This window comes from Gavia stellata, chromosome 1 (assembly GCF_030936135.1).
Source record: "Gavia stellata isolate bGavSte3 chromosome 1, bGavSte3.hap2, whole genome shotgun sequence".
Classification (NCBI taxonomy): Eukaryota; Metazoa; Chordata; class Aves; order Gaviiformes; family Gaviidae; genus Gavia; species Gavia stellata.
Genome location: NC_082594.1, coordinates 72,997,189 through 73,023,505, shown reverse-complemented (window position 1 = coordinate 73,023,505; position 26,317 = coordinate 72,997,189). Strand labels below are relative to the sequence as shown.

Genomic DNA, 26,317 nt, shown 5'->3' with positions numbered 1-26,317 from the left:
TTACTGCTTTTTCTCCTCCTCAGGTTTTTCAGACTCTGCTTCTCCAACTGATAAGGTGCCACTACCATATTTTTTCACTCGGGTTTCTACTCTGGCAAGTCTCTGCTTCACCTTTTGTTGAGATGAGGTGTATTCTGCCAAGAGCCTAGCAAACCTTGTCTGCAACGTATCCAGAGCTGTTTCAAGTCTTTCTACTTTTTCTTCCAAATCTTTTGGGTCAGCTCCTGCTTTTGCTGCTTCCTCATCTATTAAATTGTCTTTCATCAGAATTTGTCGCCCTTTCTCTTCCAGAGCCTTTTTGGCTTCTGGGTATTCTGTGAGGGCTTCCATTAAATCATCTTTAGACAAGCAGAACAAATCAGAATAACCAATACTTCTTATGTTGGCTGTCCTCCTGTTGCCAGATTTGCTACCTTTGATGTTTAGGATGCTGATTTCACCAAAGTAGCTGCCATCGCTTAGGACTACAAATTGGGTTATACCATCATCTGCCACCACAGCCAATTTTCCCTCTTTAATAATATACATTTCTCTCCCAATATCTCCCTTTTTGCAGATGTAGTCCCCAGGACTGAAGACCGTAGGTTTCAGTTTCAGCACCAGCTCAATGAGGAGTCCAGCTTCACAATCCTGGAATATACGCACCTTCTTCAGTGTGTCCAAATGGACATTGATGGCAATTTCAGCCTTCAACTTGTCAGGCAGATTTTTGAGGACTTCCTTCTCATCCACTGTTTTCTTGTTGGTCCAGAGGTAATCAAACCACTTAATAACCCTGGCTTCCAAATCCTTAGTCACTTTTCGGAAATGCATGTACTGTTTTATGGAATCGACCTTGGCCTGGAACTCTGCCCTGGAGGCATTCATGTTGGAAATCATGGAGCCCACATTACCGACAATGGTAGCGAAGATCAGCACACCCACCAGGAAGTCAATGACCACAAAGAGATACTCTTCATCTTTCACTGGGGGAGGTGTTTCTCCAATGGTTGTCAGTGTGAGTGTTGACCAGTACAGACTGTAAATGTACTTTCTAGACAGGCGCCCGTACTCTGGAATGGACACGTTGGGGTAGACCCAAGAGTCAGTTCCAAATCCGATGACCTTTGAAATTGCGAAGTATATACACGCATTCCAGTGGATGATGATAAGAATGTATAAGACAAGATTTCCAATACGAAACATGTTTGGATAATTTGTCCTGGTTTCTGTACGGTCAAAAAACTCAAAAAGCCGAGAAATCCTCAGCAAGCGGTTAAATCGCAGTTCAGGGTAGTTCAAACCAAACTTCAAATATGCCAGGTCTGTTGGCAGAAGAGACAGCACATCCAGTTTGAACTGTATAGTTGTGGTATAGTGATCTCGTAATTTCTTTTCATCCTGAACTAGCAAGCCTTGTTCAAGGAAGCCTTCAAAGAATAAAAATACATATTTTACTTGTTAGAATAAAAGTGCAGTTCCCAATTACCATCAACAGTACTGAATGACTTACATTTCAGATACCTGAGAACATTAAAACCTGTACTGTTATGCATACAGACATTGATACACTATGAGTTCACTTAATGAGAAATATTTAATTGGAAATTTAAATATTTCAATGACGTTTCAAAGCTGATATATTATCATGTAGAGCAATGACTCTATTATTACCACTCTATTCTTGGACAGCTTTATCTTTGTCTTTTAGGTATCTTTGCAAAAAGAAAGGGGAAATTCAAATGTCTCATTTTTCATGAATCATTGGCATGAGTCATAACTAAATTTAAGCAAGTGTTAAGCAATTGTGTATAAAATTGGAATGGAATATTTTTAAATAAATACCAAGAATAAGTAGGTATAGTGGATCGGGGTTTTTTTTAAGAACAATATAGATATCCTTGAGATAATGAAATCCTCTTTTTTTTTTCCCCTGAGCCATGCTTTTTCTCTTGTTAAAAAGATGGTAAAAGTGATAGGATTTTCCTTTTCATTCAGGGAAAATGGTTTACACTTTTTTTGTGTTTCTAGTGAGAGAGCTACTAAGCAGAATTTTGTACATTGGTATCTCTTCATTCAAAAGATTTTGGAAAGTATTATATTTTAAGAATTATTAGAAGACATGAACTGTGGTAAGAGACCTTAAAACAAACTGCATCTGTGTAAGAGTTCTCATAGAAAGGCTGCCTGAGCAGTACAGCTTCAGTGCTGTTTTGTACCTCTGAAAGCTCAAGGCACTGAAAATGTTCCAGAGGGAACAGCCTATGCACTGCAAAATACTTGCTGCAATTGCAAGTAGAGATGTCCAACTGTCTGCCCATTAGGCCAGACAGGAGGAGAAGTCCACTCAGAGAAAAGCAAAACATTGCTTGTGTATCAGGGATTGTCACGCATTTTGCTAATCCCTTAGCAATCTACAAGCAGCAGCTTTCTCAGAGAAGCATCTGCTGAGGAAGACCAAGCTGCATTTCTCTCCGCCCTACACACCATGGCTGTATTTCTGGAACGTGCGCATATCTGTACAGCTGCCTCATGCGTACATGTGTCTCTGTCTTCGGGTATCTGCAAACTGATGGTGATTACAAATGGAAGTAGTTCCAGTGCCATGAATGTGTTACCTTCCTCGCTGAAAGAGCTGGTCAAGTATGCTCTTATTAATAGAGTTATGCAACTACACAGAAAAGTTGGCCAGGCAGATGAATTTCTGACTCAGAATTATTAAAAATAACTTTGAAAACACCTTCCTACTGAAGGGAGGTAAAAGCCCCTCAGGTCTTTTTTTGTCCCCTCACAGAACTGGAGTCCTATAGTAAAACCTTTTGAAAGCGTCAAAACGCGAGGTATGCTAAACATGACCAGCTAATGAGAGACATGAATCTTTTCTGCTTCACAGTACACAGTGACTAAATAGGTGAAATACAGTGAAACAGGCCCTGCAGCTAAACAGTCATGCGCCACAGAGAAGCTGCCATAGATCACAGTAGTTGTGGGGCTACCTAGATCCCAGTTCAAAGCCAGTCCTTGCCCTTGGAGAGCAGAGGGGTCACACTGCTTCAAAAAGGTTTCCAGGACCTTTGTCCCAAGGACAGATGGACCTTGCAGCCTTACAGAAGGCAGTGGGCACTAGCGGAGCCAGGAAGGTTTGTTAAGTGAGTTGACAAAGATTTCAACGCCTAAAATATGTGACTCCCATATTTGAGTACCTGAAACTGCAGCAGACACCTGCACTGAAGCGTTCAGGAGAACTTGGTGGCAATTCTGCAGTTCCAATCCAGGACTGCAAAGCCAGCCTTCTACGCATGCTTTAACAGCTGTACAATCATTATCAGGACAGCCCTGGAAAGTTTATAACTTGCATTGCCTGTACATGTGCAATTTTTCCTCAGTTCTTTCTCATTACAATAACAGATATAACTGCAGAAAAGAAATTTAGTGGGCATGGCTGACTTTTTAACTACACAAAGAAGATGAAGGACCGCCCTCCCCCCCCCAAAAAACAAAAAAGTCAGCCTTGTGATTTAGGCTGCTACCTGAAATAGACTTTCCTGTTGAACAAGGTGTTTGCTAACTTTAAGAATTTGGCTTGCTATGAGTTGTATGCTTCCCAAAGTGACAGCATTTTTAGCCTCTGTCTTGTAATTATGTTTACAACTTGTCACAAGCCATAATTAATGTCAAGCTGTCAGCATGATTTAAAAAAAAAAAAAAGACGACCATGTAAAAATTGATGATTTAAAAGAACTCTCATTTTTATAATCATCAGTGCAGTTTTGGACCCGTTCAAGGGACATTTTGGGGCTGCGTCTGTACCAGTAAATAGAACAAACCAGGAAACGTTTTCTGGCCCTGAGATCAGCTACCATGACAGCTTCTATTTGTATGTAAGTTCTCCCAGCCCCTTCCAAAAATGACACCGTGAATAACACCCAACCTCTGCTGTCCTCCCAGCTGTGCCCAGACACTGCTTGAGAGAGTGCTAGCTGGCATAGACCAAAGTGCATGCCCCAAAGTACATCAAGGACTATTCCAGCAATTTAATGGTATGGATCACTCTGTGTCATTGCTTTGGCCTATATTATGACCTTGTTTAGTTTAAAACCAATATCCCTTTAAGGCTAGACTCTGTATCAGCTGGGCATGCTCAAATATGAAATCTTCTCAGCCTGTCTGGACTACAGAAACAGGGATGGGAAGCTGAAGAGAACCACTTCATGCATGACATGGCATGGTCCTCACAGATCCTTTAGGCTCACACTTCCTTCAGGAAGGCAGGACCTAAGCAGAGGTGCCTGGGTGAATCCCATGCTACCACCCTCCTGGGTTAACCCTATGCCACCACCAGGCAGTGGGAGACCCAGCCAGGACCTGGCAAAGGCTGCAGGAAATACAGCTGGCAGCACTGCCAGTTCCAGGCAGAAGACTGCAGACTGGAGGCTGAGATGGGTGCAAGGTCTCGCACTTGGCCAACTCAGTAATCACTTCTGAGCAGGATGCTGCACAACTTGGCTAAGAAAGCAGCACTTGTGGGGTGCAGTTGGTTTCTTGCCCACTTTAATGAGCACAAGCAATATATCATGCACAGAGTGATCATCACATGCAAAGTGCCTTATTCTCCCTGCCCCACACAGCCTGTTACAGTGGCTATTCAGTCAGCCTCTGGCATGCCTATTAAGCACTGATAGAACTGAATTTAGAGACAAGTGCAGGTGTTGGGATGTCCAGCCTTAAAATAATCCAAGCTGGTCAGACACTTCATCCTCCCAAAGCCTCCATTGTTGGGTTTTACTGGAGACAGGATACTACACTGGTCAGACACAGGAATTTCTGTTTCCAGTCTTTATATTCATGCTGTATCTGAAAACACTGTAAAACCCCAGAAAGACTCACCTGTCCTGAATCTGACAAACATGTCAAGAACATAGATGATATCAGAGCCATAATCGAAGAACAGCCATAATTTAATATGGTCAACTTGTAGCTCATCAAAGCAGGCTCTAAAGAAACAAAGATACAAAAAAAAAAAAAAAAAAATCACACCAACTGCGTAAGCAGAGTATTTGCAATGTGTGTCCTAACAGCATGTTAGTGCACATTACTGGCACTGAAAAATTAAGGGCAGCCTATCTCCATGCCTAGACACCTGCACACTAGAGCCATGGCTAAACAGACACTAGGATCTTCCAGAATTCAAAGGTGTTTAGGCCAGAAGTAAAACTCAAAAACATACATGCCACGCAAGTGGAGGAATACACATATCCCTACAATTAAACACGCATCAGATCTCATGGGATATGCATCTCTATTAAGATAATTCCCAAATAAAAGATTTGTTTCTGAGTGGCAAGCCATCCTCCTCTCTCCCTGCCACCTGACACAGCCTAAGTGAGCCACTTCCACAGCGCTCCATTACTTTGACTCAAACTGATTTCCACATTTTACAAGGGAAAACAAATACTGGAGTAAAATCCTCCTGCCTATCAAGCATCTATAGATGCATGATATTAATTTAAGAAGACCCGACTCTGCCCACACCCCTCCCTTCTGTTCTCTACTGGGTGATTGGAAGGCCTGTCTCTAGCAGGGGTTACTGAGCCTACAGTGGCCAAGGCACATCTGTGCAGCTAGCCAGCAGGTGACACATAGAGGCCACCCCAGCGCCCATGAGGACCCTCAGGGCAAGTTACAACAAACTGTTCTTCGGCAAGAAGATAAAAAGAAACATCGGCCATCTGTTCCCAGGGGTATGTATGCGTATATCCCTAAGGGTCTATGAACTGTAAGTCTTCCAGGTAAGCCACCCACAAAATACCGCAGGGAGGTAAGAGGATGGTTTACATAGGAAACATAATGAGACACTGAACTTGAAACCTCGAATTATTATTATTAACTTAAATCCATACCTGCACACTAGCATACACCAGTTATAGAACACAGGTACTGCAATTATGGTCAGCCAGTTGTAGTAAATATTGCTTGAAGGATCTATCACAAAGATCTCTTTTTTCTTCCTGGAAAGTAAAACATGCAGATTTACACTGGAAATGTAACAAAGTGACCTGCTGGATCTCCCTCTTCTGGAGGCTGCTCATCTCATGATGAACGCACAGCTGCCTAAGAAGAGAAAGTATCCATGCAGGCAGCTCCAGATGAGACACTAAATACCCTCTGACATGCTCTATTTATTTGCTTGACCCAACTTTGGAAAAAGTAAGTAAGAGTGGAAAGAAAAACACAAACATTCACATTGCCCAGGCTGAAAACCACAGCCTTTCTGCATATGACCCCCACTGAAAAAAAGTAAAACTTTAAATGTTTCTTACTATCATTCCAGCTAGAAGGCTATGGTCCATTGCTAGAGAAAGAGCCTTCCTTTGCAGATTACTTTTGATGGCTTTGGCAAATCCTATTATGGAAATGACTGTATGAGCACGCATTTAAACAAGTAAAACACATATGTATTTCTTTAAATTTAAAGATTTAAAGAACAGCATGGCTAATGGCACAGGTAGAGTATGCTCAGAAGTGCCTTTCCCCAGCATGAGAAAGGTTGATATGGAATAGACAGCAATTAGGCATGTTGTATGTAATCAGAGGAAATAGGTATTACTGGATTGTGAGGTCCGCAGCTGCAGAAATTATTCCAACAGTTACATGTGATAGTGTGATCTGTGAACTGTATAATAGTGTGGGGAACATCTGACTGGGCAATGCTTGGATATGTATTTGTGTGACTTTTCTTAATCTCCAAGAACGTAAATATATTAAAATATGATGATAATTTATTTCATATTTGTGCGTATTTCTGGCATTATCCCTGCTGTCAGCTGAATGTCCAGACAATAATGTTAGTAAAGTAAGCAGCTTTAATCTAAGAAGTATTTACTTTGCCATCTTCACAATAGGTTTTGAGCCATTTCTTCTAAAAAACTGCTCACCACCTCAAAACTGGTGACCATGAAATATGGTCTTCATATGACAGAGTACACTACCTTCTAGACATTAAAACATTTATTTTCTTTGCTGAAATGTTTTAAAATGCTTTAGGCTACTGCAAAGCTCAGGCTCTTACTACATAGTAATTGAAGCTGAAAGAGAATCCTTAGAACAAAGGCTTTCTAATCAAACAAAGCTTTGATTAAGAAAGTCAAGATCTTGAGATCAAGCAGATTCCATTCAGAAGTGATTCCTAACTACACGTCCCCAGGCCTACATAGCACATGCCACCATATACATACATATAAACTTGCAGTATACTGTATTACTTTAACCTACTCCTTAACTGTGAAGTCCGCTCAAATGCCTTCTCTTTTTGTCTGCTATCATTGTTATTTTTAATGACTGGTAATACTAAATTGTACTATGTTTGGGTCAGCTTTGGGGGAACAAAACAAGAGCAGGATCCATTTCTGTCAAAAGCCTTCAAATGATCTCATTTTGTTGCCGAAATACAGCATCTACTCATCAGAAGCAAGCTTTAGTGAGCACTAGTAATGAATGAACTGCACTATATTAAGCAATTAAATATGCTAGTCAGTGTAATAACTAAACTTATTAGTAAAGCTGTAATTTTCTAGGTAAGATTTTTGCTCTTTGTCCAAACCAGACTTTTGGTTCATCTGCTCTGAATCGTTATGGACATTCTGGAACAATGAAAAGCCTGTGCAGATCTGCAAAGCAGACTGCTATCCTAAAATGCCCTCATAGTAAAAAAGCGATCTTCAACAGCAAATCAAAGTGACCAGAGGTAGCTGAATTCCCTTTTACTGACGTAGGAAGCTGTTCATGACAGGTCTAAACACAGGTCTTAAAGATGCAACAAGTTTGTTGAGCAGCTGCACCTTTCCAAAGGGAAAAACATATTAAAGATTTGACAGGCTAACATTCGGCAGCCTACAGAACAATAATTGTTGTGGAATCGTTACGATGAAATGCCATACCATGCTTTGTAGTGTAGGAGGTGTGTTACAAGCACACATTCATTCTTTATACTTACTCTTCTTTTTTTTTATCATCTTTTTTGTCATCTTTTTTGTCATCTTTCTTTTCCTCTTTCTTTTCCTCCTTCTTTTCCTCTTTCTTTTCCTCTTTTTTCTCCTCTTTAACCTCTTTCTTTTCTTCCTTTTTGCTGTACAACATAATGTAAGGCTTAGCAATATTATCGATATTCTAGCAGGGAATAGAGGAGAGGGCGGATGTTGAGGTACAGGAAACTAGACTATGCTCCGGACAGAGTAGGACAGGGATCCAACTGGTAAAAATGGTTTACAGCCTGAGGCCTCCCGAACTGACACCACCACACTATCACATCACGTAACCAGCTGGCTGATTCTGTGCATTAGTCACCGACGCTTTCTTGACCTTTTCAGACATCAGTGTACCAGCCTGATTTTAATTAAATGCTTCCAGTCTGTTTCATTCTTTAGAACTCAGGCAGTTAAAAAGAAATCTATCAAATGATAATAGAACTTGAAATGGCTTAACAAACTGTCAACATTCTTTGCATATCCAAAACCTCACAGTGACTGTCTGAAGCTTTAATGGTAATTAAATGAAATGAGGCTGAATTTCCTCTCACAGTTCTTTAAAAACAACATAGCTATAATTAATTAATTACCTCTGGCTTCAACAATTGCCTTGGAGAGGAATCCCAGTCAATGTTTGAACAAAACCAGCAAATGTAGAGAAAAGAGGTGTGTCTCATTTAACTACATAGTAGTCATTTCATAAATGCTTTATAGTCAACATGATTAAGGCAACCTATTTTAGACCTCTACAGTAAAGATCTCCTGTATCTACAAGATAGTCCATATCTCATAGTCCATATCTATGAGATGACTTGTGCCCCAAAAGCATTTTTTTCTTTCCATCAACTGTAAAGAAAGAATGGATTGCCTAGGTCAGATGCAGGTGTCTATGTGTGATCAGAGGAGCCATGCCCGAGTTGCTCTGCCTGTCTCCAACTGCCACTGTATTCAAAGGCTGAGCGCTAAGCATGAAATTCCATCCATGCTAAAACCAATGGGAATTTTGCCTAGACTTAATGGAATCATGATTTTCCCCATGTTTATTAATTGCTTTTCATGTAATAAAGTAAAATATGGACCATTTAACATAATTATATCCTAACATTCCATAGTATCCAGCACAGATCCAAGCCTGCAAGATTTAATTCCAGATATGGATTTTCATACTGTTCAAGCATGTGCAGCCTTTAGCTCATTCGAATGTGATAAGCCAGAGATAAAGATGGATCTGACTTCCCCCATTCTTAGGTTTGTTTGAACAGAAGAGTCTTGAGCTATGTTAACTTATGCAGATAGGCCCACGCATCCTGTTCAAAACTGCAGAAAGTTAACGTCTTTCCTAAGATTCTGTCAATACTTAATCTTAGAGCCAAGTTTGCTACATGCATTGGTCAAGAATCATGTAATCTGAAGAACTGCACTAATTTGCATAAACAGAAAACCATCATCTGAGATCTCCCTGTTCTGTATTTGAAGTTTCTTTATTCCCTGAGGCAGAAAGTGTCCCCATTGGTTAGACAGAAAAGACTAAATGTTCCTGACACTACAGTGTATGTGGATAATGGATGTATAAACATAACTCTCCACGTATAAGGTCTGGTTTGGATGACAGCCATGGAATCCTGCTCCCATGGGAGTTACGTGTTCTCCTCTGAACTGCCAAGACTGGGTCTGATTCTCCCCTTGCACTGGTGTCAATAAAGGACAAATTAGTTCAATGACAGCAACATCCCACAGCAAAGACAGAATACATAATAACAGTTGAAAAAGTGCTGCCTACAGGATTTGAACCAAGAGGTAAAAAGTTTAGTGAGCTCACTTGCGCTTTTCATGTATACTTGCTCATATTACTCAGATCAGAAAAAGTCTACGCTGTGAATGGTAGTCCTGTCTATGAATGTGCTTGTTACAGGGAGAAAGCAGCACTCCAAGGGAGAAGGCAATAGTCACCAACTTTAAGATAGCACTAGCTTTCACCTATCAGCAATGAGCACCCATTCCAATCCTTACCCTTAGACATTTCCACAGTAATGCAGCACCACAGTGTAATTCGGAAAAGCCCAGACTCATTTGCTAAAAAATGCTGAGATCCTACACTCCTCCATGTCCAGGGAAATACCTGCCAAGCTGATCAACACCACTGAAACCTTTAAAATTATACACTGCAAGGGAGCATAACTGGAGGAGAAAAGAACCTTTGGGCTGACCGATCTTTTATTCATACATGCATCTCAACTCCAAGAAACAGTTTTTCGTTTACCAAGGCTGGTTTCTACATGGCACTGGGAACTGCTGTTCAAGTATTTATTTCTCCACCACTGACCCCTCTGGACTTTCCTGGCATCTCTTTCAAATCTGCCCCAAAAACTCCTTCCTATTTAAAAAACATGTCAGGCTTTCACTGCACATTACTATGCATGGTGCCTGATGTAAAGGCCAATTCACTGTTGCTGTTGTTAGGATTAACATAGCTCCTCAATGTCTGGCATTCTTACCAGAAAGGAAGAACTATGAGTAACATAATTTTCAAAGGGTAGGGCCACTGTACATTTGTGGATGTTGTTATGCAGGGGAAAGTAGGTTGAGATAGAGAATCAATCAAAAAGTCTCAGTGGTGGTGAACTTTGGAGGGAATATTTTGATAATTCCAACTTCCTCCTATGTTTTGTTTTAAAAAAGAGAAAAAACATTATTTCACACAGCATCTAATGCCAATACTTCTTTTTCTCCAGCCTGAGATCTCCTACAAACTCATCTGTCAACTACAGGTATCTTTCATAAGTGAGATTCCTCCATTTCTGTGGCCTCTGTTCATCTCTCTATTGTGGTAACTCCCAACTTATCATACTCCCACCAACCTGTAATCTGGTGGTGGAAGTCACTCAGAGGAAAAGGTTGGCCATAATCAAAGACTTGAAAGCATCACCTACAGTTCCCCAAGAGCAGGCACTCTTAGGTCTTTAACATAATGAAAAACCCAAAGCTTCAAAAAGACCTGCATCTGTTTTTTCTTTATCAGTGCTACTGAGTGAACTGGAACCCAGTAACTAATAAAACAGTTGTCTGTGCCTGTCCTCTTTCACAGCAATACAGTGGCATCCATTCTCTGTTTCCAGCACACAAAAAGGAGCATGCATCTTCAGACTTAGAAAACAGGTCTTCATCAGACCCTATAAAAACAGTCATACTCTGAATGAGTCAAATATTTGCATTTCTCATCTGTCAAGTACTTCGCAAATCAAGTATGTTTCAGACTGTCAGGCAGGTAGACAGACAGGTGATGTCTTTATTTAAAAATAATGAAACACTGGAAGGATGAAAGTTTTGCCCAAGGTACATGAGTCATTGTCAGAAACAGAGTAAGAAAGCAGTATTTCCATCCTCATTGGTCCTTTGGGTCCTGACTAGCAGGCTAGGCTCCAGGCTTTCAGCGCTTTTTTTATACCAGTCTAAAGAAAATACTGCACATTTCTGTCACTGTTCATTGCACACTGATTTTCCTTTTTAATAAAAGTTATGCAAACCAAACCAAAAAGGTGCTTCAGGAGCAGGAAGACGTCTTGTTCAGGTATGTGCACAAAAGTTTTGCAGCATCATTTAAAATGTACAGTTTGAGCTCACCTGTGATGGAACTATTTGGAGAAAAAAACAAGAGTTTCCTAAAAGTATTTCTGACATAATCAGAACCTGTCCTGATTATTTTTAATTTTTGTTTTCATCTGGAAAGCAATGAAAAAAATTAACTATCATCATGCATGAGAACAGATCTGCTGCTGGATGCTCTAGAGCAGATGTGCCATCAGATAGCTATGGTCTAAGACATGGAACAAACATTGGTATTGGGTGATTTTAAATTACAGGAGCTCTTCACTTTTTCAAGAGATTTCTCTTTGGTGTAACACTGTGAAATATCTTGTCAAATACATAAAAGAGACTCCAAAGCACAGCTTCTGTCACAGCTTCTGTTGCATTGCAAACCTTATTATGTTGCCTGTCACTCTCTCTACATCTACACCAACAATATCTGCTGAACTGAAACACACATTTTAAAAAGATGGTTAGTTTTCATTTAGACTGCACACGAGTGTTTTCCTGGTACCCTGATCAGTATCCACTTCTCATTTGACAACCTGAAATTTCGGGGGAACTTGATTTGCAAAAAGGGACTAGTATGTTAAAAGAGGAAAATCACTGTTAGAAAATTAATATATTAATTTTATTTAAAAACCGAAGAATTAATGATTCAATTGGCAATGCAGTAAAATCAGCCAGCTGAACTAGAGGAGGTAGAGACTAAATGCTTAATCAAATTCACTGCTTGAGAGGTAAGGGTAACTTCAGACAAAAAGAAGTTCACAGGGAGCATGAAGGATTTAAAAGACATGTGGATGAGGTGCTTAGGGACATGGTTTAGTGGTGGACTTAGCAGGGTTAGGTTTACGGTTGGACTTGATGATCTTAAAGGTCTTTTCCAACCTAAACAATTCTATGATTCTATGTTTTTCATACTAAGAAAACTAAACCTTTCTTTATAATTAAACTATATTCTTAGGAAAGGCTTAGGAAGAGATAAGCAGTTTATACTACAAATGTTACTAGGCTGGAAAGGGAAAAAGAGAAGGAGCTAGTAGTAGAAAGGTGTTTGGAAGTTATCGGTACTTACTCTTCGTTGGTGTTGTTGCTGTAGTTGACATTAAACCTGGCCAAGGGCCAGCGACTGCAGCAAGTTAAATAAGACATATTAAAGAGTGTAAAGACTGTTGGTATGTCATACACGTGTTTACCGACATGGCGGACTGACTTACTAGCTTCTCACATATGCACTGATAAGATTACGAAGGTCAACTTTGACTGCAGTGATAAGCCCCTTTGCATAACTATTTCAAGGCACCAGTTTCTTTTTACATGTGCTTGGCATACACATTTGTGATCACAACTGATGCCTGAAGCTTGTTCTCAGGCGTATTAGTGCATGGCAACATGCATCTCACTATTTTTAGCCCTGTATTCATTTGACTAGTATTTTAAGCTTTCTTCAATCCTTTCAAGTCTTCTTCACAGACGCAGTGCCAAGGCTTATGGATAAGTAACAAGCATACCTACCATTGCTGCAGAATTAAGCCTTCATGATAGAACAACTGGGAGTTACTGTCACGTGGCAACAGTCTAAAACTGAGAAGGCAAGCATGGATACCCCCAAATTCACATCTTCTAATAGCCTTATATAGAGGCTTGTTGGCCCAGGATCAATGTTGTCCTCTCTAATTACTTCAAATCTGCAGTTCCTACTGATCCAGATGTCTGAAAAATCAGACAACAGTCTGGCTAATTCAACAAAATGTGCTTTTGAGATGAATTTCTAAGGACTAGATCAAGTGAAGATAATAAGGCTGTGCTGGACCACAACAAATCAAGGTAACCTGTATCATGCACAGCCCTTCAAAGGTTGTTGCTTTAATCTGAATTACTAGCTGAGATTTTGAAACAAATCAACTTATTACTTGCTTACCTACCAATCTTTAACTATGAAAAAAGATATGGGAGTCTATGCCTCAAAGCGTAATGCCAAATAGAAAGTCAACATTTGTCTTGAGACTTCATTTTCCTCTTTCAGCTGGAGTTAAATTTAAAACACTGGGTTATGTATTTATAAAGTAGCAGTAATTCATCAAATCAAAAGACTGTAAACACATAAAGGTTTCTCTTGCAAGCCTTTGTTGTTTTATTGGAAAAACTTTAAGATAAGACTGAATCTGCCTTCCATACCAGAGACTGAGTATGTGCTATTAAGTTAAGTCAGCAGCCAAAAGATTTTCGCATTTCTGTGTCAGAAGCCTTCTGTAATGTTAGCAGCTGAACTCCTGAGTAGGAGCAATGATGCATTTTGCACAACTGCTTGCTTGGAGTTTCCCAACACGTGCAGATAATGTGCATAACATTAATGTCCTGAAAAGCCACAACTAGCAACATCCTAGATTCTTGAAACAGAAATTCTGTTCATCCTCAGTAGAGAGGAGTTTAGCAACATCAAGCTGCACAGGTAGCATATGACAAAATTCCAGTTCTGAGAAACCATTCTGCCTGAAGCAGCATGATCACAATCCTTTACTCCAAGATCTTTGCCACAGTGCATTTGAGAGGGAAAGAGAAAGTCTGCTGAAAGCCGTAATACTTCAGTTATGTGAAGATTCCTGGGCAGTATTAGATGTTCATCTCCCATGCTAAGGTCCTTACCCTCTTCTTAAAATAAAGCTTACATCCTAATCACCAAGAAAATACCATAACCTCAGTCATCTTCCTTTGAAGTATAAACACATCTTCTTACCTGTTTACTCCCCCAGGCCGCTCACGGATACCCAGAAAGGAACGGATATTACTTTGCCTACTGGACACCTCTATGAGCTCTGGCCCTCGGATACGTTCTAGGAAAGAATCAGGTCTTTGGTCTTCATGGTGCAAATGTCTTGTGGCCCATGACCTCACAGATATGACAAACCGTGATAGCCTGCATGGAACAGACATACAGCACTGACTGAACCAGACAAGAACATCAGACAGCTGAAATCATCCCCACAAAGAGTAGCCCAGGAGAATTTTTCTCCAATTCTCCACCTGCCATGAAATTAAACTTGATGGATTAACTGTGTGAACCCAGTCACTTCCCACAATTTCATACATCACCTTTTGCAGTGGATCAGGAAAGTATTTCACACAGCAGTTCCTAGTCCACTGTACCAGCATCGCAGGCGCAACAGAAGAATATTCTTGCCAAGTAGGGGCAAACCGAGTGGTTGGGGTGGGGCAGTTGACTTCTGACAAACTTCTGACATTATGTTATAATGGGGGAATCCTGGACTGACAGAATTAGGAGATATAAAATACTCACAGGATCACATGCTCAAAGGCTGGTACACACAGTGGAAACAAAAGCTGAATAGTTGGTATGGGAGGATGGACTTTGAAATAAGGAATAATAAAAATTCAGCCACTTTCCCCATGATTTTAAAGGGTCTGTCTGCAGACATATTAATTGCCTATCAATCACATATAAACCTGCCTACTGCATAGGAAGCACTATTTCCTCATCCTAAATTTCTAGCAGAGCACTGAAATGAGATGAGCAAAAAATCATGACAATGTAATTAATTTGTCACTGTATCATTATGTATCTTCTTCTCTACCCACTAATTCACATTAAAAATCCTTAAAATGTTTTCTGTCAAAGTTCAAAAGGAAATATGTTTCTGAAAAATTGAAAATAATGGAGATTGAAATCTAGAGAAGCGATTATATTTATTACCCACACAATATATTGTATTATTTCCTATCAGCAGTCTAGTTTGGGCAAAAGTGGTGTTAATTCATGTTTCCCAAACTTGGCCTCGAAAAGAGCATAATGAAACTCTGAACAATGCTTAACTTCTTACAGAGACCTTGGGCTACTCAAGGAAAGCTCTTTACATTCTCTCTGCATCGGCTAGTATTACACATGCTCAGAATCCATAAAGAGGTTGATATGAACAATTTAAATCTTATGGTAGAGTACATATGCCTCTTGTTTGCAGTTCTCAAGGGCCTAACTACACCTCCTCATAGATCTTGCCCAGGTTCTCTTACCCTGAAATAAAAAGGACAAAAAAGGCAGGAATAATATCACATATCAGAAATTAGAAAAAGGTATTTCTAGTTTTTTAGTGCTATACCAAGATAGCATCATGTAAATCATCTACAATTTCCAGCAATTAAGAGAACCAAAGCCTTCCAAGAATGCAAAAGAAAAGAAAACCTCCACATAAAAATCTAAGATTATTTAAGAGATTCCTCACTCTATTCAAAAAACACTGCATAAAATCAAGCTACAGAATTTCTCTCTTTGCCTGAGCAGAACTCAGCTTTCACATAAGGGGTGGTCTGGAAAACTACTAATACGGATGTTCTTACCTACATTAGAAAATAAAGCATTTTGATGAGACCTGTTAGTTAAGGAGCAAACAGATTTTACCAAATAAGATTGAGAGCCTCTCTATTCGAACAAAGAAATAGAATGTTCTGATTTCTGCCATACTATATTATTTTCACTTTTTTGACCTTTAAATCACAAAGTAAGATACTCAGTGAAGTCAATCAGATGCTGTTGTCTTAGGTCCTTGAGAATTTGCATTCAAGAGGATGTTCTGTTACTATAATATTTAAATTGCTAAGCATTCATGTTTTCATCACAGGCTTCCTTGTACATTCAGAGCATAAGTAACTGTAGCTACACACATGTGTAATTCAAACTATCCTGAAAAAGGGTAAAGAACAATATATACAAAGATTAAAAAGGAAGTTCTCAGTATGAGTTTATATATTCATGTGCTTTATGTTTACACAAAACGCACACCTATAAATGTTTTCCACCTAAAACTAACTTCTTGCAGACTTTGGAATCTACATGCAGTGGTGTCACTATCTGGCAATGAAACAGGGAAATACAAGTTTATTCTGCACCATCCAAAAGACTGAAGTATAAACTCTTTAAATTACTCTAGTTTTATAATACTTTTTTTCTTTGCTCTTTGAAATACACTATCCTTAAACTGAGTCCAGTCTGTATTATGCATAACAATGGTATCTGAAGACAGAGCTCTGTAGTCTCAGCTGGAAACATTTGAAGCATACACAGTAAGTTTTTGAAGCTCCCCTTCAGGTTTATGTTTAAGTCCTGGTAAAGTAAATGACTCAAGCAAATGGTTGAGTTGAATTTTGCTGACTAAGGCTCCCAATCCATTATAAACATAACTAGATTCTAAAAACTGAAAGAAACTCTTGCACTCCCAACACAAGAGCCCCTGTCTCCTCCCTTGCCAGAGCCATCTACCAACAAGGGAACAATCATTATGTCTTATTTGATAGGAAACAAACATTGCATCAGCTATCAGCCAGAACCAAACACTTATCCATTTACTTTACAGTCTGGCCTCACTTCATGCATTTCCTCAGCATTCAATGTATTTTCAGATCTGATCATGTAAAATTTTTTTTTTTTTTTAATTCAGACTAATTTGTGTGAGGTCATTCAGCATCTCTGGGATTCTAAGGTTTTTATTAGCAATGAGTAAGCGATCAGTTCAGAATCAAGGTCAAAAGCAGCTTCTGTTACTTTTTATAGACTTTCTTCAGCTGGACTCCATTAATTTTCTTTGGAAAGTGATGGTTCTTCTTACTTTGCCTCCAAATTGTGATCAGTATCTTTAAACAGTTTAAACTTAATACTGGAAATGGTATTAGTTAGCACGTTACCTTGCCATTGCTCCCCTGCCTGTGAATGAGCTCGTCTGGGAATCAGATAGATGTCTTCCCTCCACAGAAATGACTCTCTGCAGTTCTGAAGATGCATCCTCACACACTGAATGGGTTCTGCAAAAGCAAATTTTTTTTTAAGAATTCCATACGGCCTCCCACAGACTTCCCCCCATCTGATTATTTCCACCACTACATCGGGAAACAATGCAGCAAATTGTCCTCTTCCTAGTAATATGGCATACATTTGATAAACATAGAGCTAAGCCTGTATTCCTACTTTTCTGGAGCCGTCCAACATGAAATTAAGTCAGTGGAAGCTCTGCCATCAGTTCCAGCAAGCTCAGAAGCTGATTTCTTACTGGTCAGTACTACTCTAGTGTGCAGATACACAATCATGGGAAGCATGTTTTCTACTCTAACACCTCCTGTAAAGCATCAGCAGCTTTCCTTCAATACAGAGTTCATCCCCAGGGGGCTTTAAAGTGACTGCCCACTGCTTTTTTCAGTGTTGTTCTCCTAGACATTGTTCGGGTTTAACAGTCTGGAATTTCTACCAGTGCGGTTCCTTTTTATGACTCAAAGGAAATACGCATCTCTTTTTGCTTTCACTCTTGCTTGGATTGAAAGGGAAAACGGTGATTTTACAGGTGTTAGTCCTGAGCAGCACCTCTGCTGCTCTTCCCAGCCTGTTGCCACCAGCTGCACAACTGCAGGCCTAATGCCGCTTGCTTCGTAACTAAAACTTCAGCTGTTGCATAGCAAAACAGGCTACAGAACTTCAGGGCTGCTCTGGCAGCAACGCGATGAGGCACCTCTGGCTATTGCCACACATGGAAAGCACTACAACAGCCCAGCTGCACACAACTGCAGATAGTGACTATAATGTTAAGCTACGTGTAGTGTCTGCCAACTCCCATGAGTTCCCGTTAATTTTAAGACTACTTATTAGCACTGAAATAATTAGCATTTGGGAAAAATAGATGAAATTTTAGCCTCATCTTTCAGTAATGGAGTTTTGAAATTGACTTTACTGGAACCTGGACTTTACCAGGGCTCATTCTGGACTTTTTATAAGACTCCTAGGGTTTTCTCTGTGTTTTTCATTCTTTAGTATTCACTTTTACAAGACTTTGTCACACCCATTAAGGACCACTTTTTTTCCCCCTTTGTAATGCAAACAAAAACTCTTAGATGAGTCTGTTAATCTGTATTGCCAGGAAAACACTGACTCTCATTAGAGAGTTGCAGTATCTTCATAAGAACAGGCAACAGCATTTTGAATGCCCACAAAAGGGTAATCAGCAACTCAATTTTGTGTGTACTCACAGCTGAGAAACTGACAAACAGAGAATTAAAACTTTATTATTTCTACACAAAGAACTGTGCTAAAAAAAGATAGGTCCAGCCACTCCCAGAATTCTCAACTTGTTAACTGTTTTCTTCTTCTCTTCTAATAAGAAGACACCAATGGACACTGCTTAGTACTAAAAAACTTTTATAACCTAGTTTATGTTGTGGCTGCTGAGACTATCATGGATGCCAAAGTTAACATGGCTTCTAGCGGAGAATGACCAAACTCATGGAACAGAAATCCATTACAGATTACCAGATACACAGAGCCCGCATTCAGCTCAAGAAGTCTCCTTAGCTAGATGCTGGGAGAGTATTAGAGGAAGGTATCTTGCAGATACTTCCAGTTTGCCCGATTTGTTTTCTTTTTCCTGGAGCATCTGCCTACAGACCTGCTGGAGAAAGGATACTGGACTAGGCAGTCTTTGCACTGCTATGGCTGTTTTTAACTCCTTTTATTCCTTTTTACAGAAAAATAGACATTTTGTGTGATCTTAGACAGCAATAAATTCTAATATTGCTACTTCTGTTCTTACTTACCAATTATTACTATTTTTGAGTGCCGAAAATATATTTTTAAAAGAAGATTGTGGGAGTTCTTAGAAAATAATTTTAAGTGTCACAATTCAGATGTGAAAAAAAATGTGTTTTGCAGAAATAGATAGCCTTTTATGGGGGCTTAAACCAGTCTCTTTTATTTCACATTTGGATGGATTAGAAGTTTGTGTTCAATCAGTGACTCAGGTAATGAGGAATATCTCACTAAGTTGCAGTAACAAAACTGCTTTTAATGACTGTACATTAAGTTGTTATATTTGCTGTAAATATAGGCAATTAAATATAAGGGTCACAAAATAAAGTAGTGAATAATAATACCGAAAACAAAGTAAACACGGATTAAAATACTTCAGGTATCCTTCCAAGTAGAATTTAAAAAAGAAAAAAGATTGTCAGTCTAAGAAAACCCTACACAGAGGTCAGGCCCAGGAAATCAGGCCAATCAGACTTTTTCTGAAGTCTCAGAGGGAGACCTATTTCAATTTTATCAGCCTCTATAAGCATACTGAAATACAATGAACACCATGTGATGTTCTATTTTGATATAACTGTGCTGGTTTATCAGTGGGAACAATAGCCAAGCAGGAGTTGAAAATTGCTATCCAAAATGCACTGTTAACTATCCTTGTTTCTTTTTTGTAAACTTTTTTTAGTCCCAGTCTCCTTTATTACTGACGTTACTGTGCTTGGGCATCTGCTGACAATAAATAAAAGGCTATGAATGAAGAACTCAGATTTATTTTGAGTAAATGCCTAGGGAGGCAATGCAGAATAGTGCAGAGAGAACTGAGTGCGCTCTAAACAGGCTGTATCAGGTACCAAAAGCAATGCTGTCCTCCTAGCTCCACTTATCAGCACAGAGTCACACTTGCTAAGTACTGTTAAGTGCTTCGTGTGCATGATCATCACCTCCATACTCCTCAGCAGTGTGGAAAGCTGTGCTCCACTGTCCCTACACAGGCTCATCATATTTTGTGCGTCTGTAACATTGAGAGTTTTACCAACTGTCTGTCCTCTTGCTAACAGTAACTACAAAGCACTTAATGGCACCCTCTAAAACCCGATGTTTTCAATCCAGTTTCGTGTCATGAGCCAGAACTATGTTGGAGAAATGTTTTAATCTAGTGAAAGAAAACAGCATGCTTAAGGTGACCTGATCTGAACACCTTCCAATCTGATCGAGAGTCCCATAAAACCAATTAAAAATTAAAAATTATTTAAATTACTCTCTGGTCAGATTCTTACCAGTAAGTGATCAGACACACTCACTGAAAAATTTGTATTCTGTAAGAAAAAAAAAAAGGCAAAACTCTCAGACTCAACTGCTGGAATCAAATTGGGTGGATTATGGATTCAACTAGTGAAATTTTGAAGTCCATATTTTTATTTTGGTTGCTTGACTGTTTTTAAAAAACAATTTTCTGATTACTCTATATGTGCATCAAGAATTTCTACAACTAGGTTTATGTTATAACTAAATATAACAATTTGTAAATAAATTCAGGTTTACCTTACTAAAAAATTATAGATGTAATATGTGTAGGCAACTCAGGAAAATCAAAATAATTTTGTGGAAATAGAATTAAAGTGCTTGCATTTGACTTTTACAAATACAGCTTATGTATCTCTGCAACAGGATCAGAAAAAAAATACACAAATGATTCTGCCAGGCAACTCTTGTGAAAGCACCTGTCCGACATTACACAGCAATCACAAACATATTCCACTTTAATTCACACAAATGCAAATCAAAAAGTAAATCTAAAATGAACTCTTTCTTCCATTATTATAACTCCCTATTATAAAACTCATATACTCATTCCTGACTTTCCTCAACCCTGTTCAGATAATATAAGAAGCCTTATTTGTCAGCTGGCTTTATATTGATGCAGAGGGACAGTTACAGATGGAGCTCTTGACGTAACACCTTAAATGCATGTGGCATAGTTTTTACTTTATGTTTACAGAGACAGACCCGTTCCCATCTGGACTCCATAACCTTGCTTGGGATCTGCAGCAAAACAGTAACCACTGCCATTACCATCCAAGGGTGTTGCAGGGTCTGAAATCGACATGAGAAGAGAATATGCGGTGTGCCACGAAATAGAGAGCAACTTACAAAGCAGAAACATCAGCAGATGATTGTGCCTCCTTGGCTTATGCTGAAAAATATTTTATTTCCACAGGGGTAGCAATGTCACTATATCTTGGAGAAAACTCACTGACACTGAGGTTTCTGCTCCATGCCTCTTCAGCTCTCTGAAGATTCCCAATTTTTTCCCATGCTTTCGAGGTATCTAGCGGACTAAGCTCTGGGAAGGATATTTACATCAGCACCTGCTCTGTACCGGTCCCTTGCCTTGACTTAATTTGTCGCTAACTTTGCACAAAGATCTTCAAGCATATCCTAGAAGACCATTTTCACCTAAAATGCATGCAAATAATCCAGAATTTTCATTTAGTTGTAGCTGACGTTCTGATCAGTTAAACAGGAATTTCTGAAGCCCTTTTGAGTAATGACTATGAGCCAGACTTCAAGGCTGAAGAATTCAAGACTTCAAGACTGAAGGCAGACTTCAAGATTTGGCTCCAGGTGGCAGTGGCCTAAATTAGGGTGTCTAATATAAGCTGAGTATCTAAGTTCCCATTATAGCCAATTGCCATCTTAGGGCTTGATTCACTTGCCTCAATATAGGAGTCTAGTACCATTTGGAATACCTCAAAATACTTTATCTAAGCTCTCCAGAGCACACAGGTCTCACTTCATATCCCCAGCTAAATGCTTCAGATACTCTATGATATCTCAAATAGCTTTAGATGCCTATTTTAGGCAACTAAATACCTCTCATAATTGACACAGCCAAACGAGCCTGAAGAGCTATTCAACTTCAGGGTAAGCTGAACAGTAGCCTAGGCTCCACTGACTATTAGTAGTGACTGCATCTCCACTGATGACAGCAGAAATTTAGACACCTACTCACATAAAGACACTGAAATCCAGATGTCTACAAGGCACAGCTGAATCCTACTTCCAGCTTTTAGATACCCAAACTGTGTCCATAAGTTAATGTGCTGCCTGTCCTATTCGAGCTGATTCTATACAGAGGCCAGATTTTAAAAGTGAAGACTCATTTGTTATTTTTTGTTTTGTTGATTTTTGTTTTAACAAAATGGACCAACTTTATATCACACTACACTGTAAGAATATGGGCACATGAATCACCTACGCCAGCATAACTGAGAATGACAGTTCAAAGATCACCAGCAGCTTTCTGCTGTTTCAGTGAATGCTTTTCCTTGATAATACCTCATTCCACAGCAGAAAAGCACTTAAGCGCATCCTTAGTATTAAGCATAAATTTAACACGCACTGAGTCTAATGAGAACTAAGTAATCTGCTTAATTGCTTTGTTGAACTATAGCCAACAGGAGTTGGGGGAAGATACAGGCAAAGGAGAAATACTGCTACTCTAGAAAACCTGGGGTTTTTCCAATGTCTATAGTTTTCTAATTTGCTACAAGACAAAGAAGAGCTAAAATTTTGGATCAGATCTACCTTTTGGTACAGACATATGTGAAACAAAATCTGAATTAAAAAAATGTGCATCAGAATTCTTTGAGTGGTATCACAAAGGTATTGTATATACTTACTAGCAATCACTTCAGCAATCCAAAAACCTTAAATACGAGATCTCTTTCACAGAGTGAGATTGTATCTTTTTACTCATCTATGAACTCCTGTAATTAATGCTGATAACAGCAAACTTTTTTTTAAATAAATGGCTCTTCAAGACCATCATCATCATGATAAAGTGCAATTCATATTTCAGTCCCTCTATCATAAGCAACTCATTGCCTCTGAAACTGCAGATGACTGCAGTCATTTAATTCTACATTCAAACCTTTATAACAACACTCTCACATCCCTGCCAGTAATTCCATTCTGTAAGCTGCCAATCACTGATATCCTCTACAGAAAGGACGTTAAACAAAAGGAAAGGAAGAGGCTCATTTCTATCTGTGTTTTCCCTGTTTCTGAGATACCACTGTAAGTGGAGACAAAGGGACATGGCTCTAGCAAATCTCCCTAAGGAGACCATGGGATAGTATAACTAAGTCAAGCAAGCCATACTATGCGGAATAAAAGCAGCTCCATTTTCACTAGTGTAGGTACACCTACATGACAGAAAGTATCATGTAAGCAAAGCAGAAAGAAAAAAAGGGCCAATTCAAGCAGGACAGGGATCACATCCACACTAGATGCTAGGGGCACGCAATCCAAAATTATCGTAACGCAGGCAGTCCTACCAGCCCAGCAGGATTTTGAGTGCTCTAGTCCAAGTCCACATTTGAACAGCAAGAGACAGTCTGATAAAGTGCACATCGCGGGGGTGGTTGACCACAACAAGCCAAAAGCAGAAGACTTTTTCCAGTCTGTACAGGTGCTGTGGATCATCAGACACTTTCCTGCAGGCCCAGCAGGGTTTGCCCAGACTAGACAAATGACTGGTACTGTGTAAAATGTAAGTGCAAGCTCACTGGCACATTTTAAACAGCCACTTTGAAACTATCAAAACAGAGAACGGTGAATGTAGAGAAACCGTTACAGGTCCACCATACAGTGAGAGGCTCTGCAAAGCCAGTACAAAAATTTCGATATTCTTTATACACTACAAATGTTCCCTATCACAGGAACTGGGCAATTTGCAGAGGCTACTTTTAAAAAAAAAATCCTGAGGCTTTTCACTGCATGGCAGTGGAAGGACCCCTTTTTCTCCAAATCCCACAGACCGGGGGAAGCACAGACCCTGCTATCTGTGTGGTGACCTGAGAAAGAGGTTTCTCCTTAATGAGTTGGTGTAATTCCCACTGATGTGAAAATGGGGTTTATTCCTGAGGTAATACAGACTCTGGTTCCAAAACCGCAAGCCATGACAACCTTCCTGTTGCTGTCTCTTCTGTACTTCAGATATACACTGTTAAGTCAGTTAAGCATACTGGGTCAACAGTATCATCATATAACACTCCCATAATGCAGAGCTAGAGGACTGCCACAAATTATGCAGCAATCTGTCCTCTTGACTATGATGAAAGGAATATATTACCTGATACAGCCATTTTCAATCCTTTCAATATCTTCATCAGTAGTCCTGACAGACAGTCTGTGCATACCAGGGTAGGAGCGCTGGGTGTTGATTTTTGCCATTTTGCTTTACATATCAACATCTAAATAACAGCTGAAACAGGGAAAAAAAACATTTTGTGAAGGCTGCAAAAGAAATGTGCTCAGTTCTTAAAAAGAGTGGTTTATTAAAACAATGGAACAGCAAAAAGCAAATTCAACCATTTAAAGAATAGCCAGTGATATTTACACACACAATATGATACCTGTTTCTTGATTTATTTGCACTAGACAGAAAAACTGCTAGTAAAAGTGTAACAAAGAAAATTCATCATGACCAAAGGAAAGGGTTACATGACACTATATTCTTTTTAGTCTCTGGGCTTTCTGAATCCCTACACTGTCATACCTATTATCCATAGTGAAATTGCATTTAAAATCTCATTAAAAGAAGATTACAGTTAGAAAGCCAACCAAAAAAAGCTAGGTAATACATGTGCTAGGACAACCCATTCCACTTTAAGTTGATCCCTTGTGCTAATTTTATCTAATTTATAACGAAGTTTTTTATTCTGAAAATGCACATTAACCAAGCAGATAATTAATGAAATGTATCCCTCAGCTTAATATATGCAATGCATTAATTCTGTATTATCTAAACTCTGCACTAAACACATACTAGTTTTTTTCCCATTTATTTCCAGATGTCATTTTTGTTATAATGTATCAAGACAAGCTCTGCTAAGATATTAGGAGCCCATCTCCTACAAGATTTAGGAAATTCATCTAAATTCCTTTCCAGATTTGGTCTTCAATACCTTAGCAACATTAGTAAGTCAAATTCATATCACATCTATCCCTGCTAAACAGGTTTTAAGACTCAAGACAAGTGTCTCTAAAAATGAGGGATTAACAGACTGTCAGTGAAAGTTTTGAATTTTGAAATTTTTTTTTGAGTTTTGAAACTCCACTCAGGAACCTTTTTTGTTTGAGATATAACTAGAATGAAATTCTCTTGGGAACATTCAACTACCTCAGACCATCTACTCTCCCTTTTTCACCTGTAATCCTCTGTCTCACTGACAATACAACATTCAGCTTTAGCAGCAAATGAAACACAGATCTTACAGAAACTAACATTCTGCCCTGAAATATTCCTCAAGCAAAGCTCACAATCCATGATTAGGTCTATGTTATGCATCCAGTTTCTTAAAAACTAGATACTTGATTTACCTTCCACTTAACTCCCAGAGAACTAAAGGGAATCACATATACATTTTTTAATTATTTAATATATTTCAAAATATAAAATAGATAAACTTATTTTTTGCATCCAGAAATAATGAAATTAGTCTAGAAATAGCCCTAGAGCATCATTTAACACCTGGAAATCTGGTTAGTATTCCCCATTTCTAATTTTACCTCAGTGCAAGTCAATTGATGTATAACTGTCTCTCATCTTAAACTGAGCCCTGTACATACTGGTTAATTTAAGCTTTACTGGGGAAAAAAATGGGCATTTCTATGATACATTGATATAAAAAAAAACCAAACAGGTGTCTTTCAACCCACTACAGGCTTGGGGACGAGCGGCTGGAAAGCTGCCCTGCAGAAAAGGACCTGGGGGTGTTGATTGACAGGCGGCTGAAGATGAGCCAGCAGTGTGCCCAGGTGGCCAAGAAGGCCAATGGCATCCTGGCCTGTATCAGAAATAGTGTGGCCAGCAGGAGCAGGGAGGTGATTGTGCCCCTGTACTCGGCAGTGGTGAGGCCGCACCTCGAATCCTGTGTTCAGTTTTGGGCCCCTCACTACAAGAAGGACATTGAGGTGCTGGAGCGTGTCCAGAGAAGGGCGATGAAGCTGGTGAGGGGTCTGGAGCACAAGTCTGATGAGGAGCGGCTGAGGGAACTGGGGTTGTTCAGTCTGGAGAAGAGGAGGCTGAGGGGAGACCTCATCACTCCCTAATAATTACCTGAAAGGGGGTTGCAGAGAGGTGGGT

The 26,317-nt window shown here is 39.4% G+C and overlaps 1 protein-coding gene across 2 annotated transcripts; it reads right to left on the bottom strand.

Annotated features, from left to right (window-relative positions):
• CNGA3 (cyclic nucleotide gated channel subunit alpha 3) lies at positions 1-24,402 on the bottom strand. 2 transcript variants are annotated; one of them, XM_059823395.1, is made up of 8 exons: positions 24,302-24,402; positions 17,286-17,402; positions 14,329-14,508; positions 12,667-12,720; positions 7,973-8,104; positions 5,880-5,987; positions 4,867-4,973; positions 1-1,409 (listed from the first exon to the last, which is right to left on the bottom strand). In XM_059823395.1, the coding sequence occupies exons 1-8, from the start codon at positions 24,400-24,402 to the stop codon at positions 1-3; spliced, it is 2,208 nt and encodes a 735-aa protein (XP_059679378.1). The 2 variants fall into 2 exon arrangements, with proteins under 2 accessions (XP_059679378.1, XP_059679386.1); XM_059823403.1 differs by lacking the exons at positions 7,973-8,104; positions 12,667-12,720.
• Between the last annotated feature and the right edge of the window lie 1,915 nt (positions 24,403-26,317).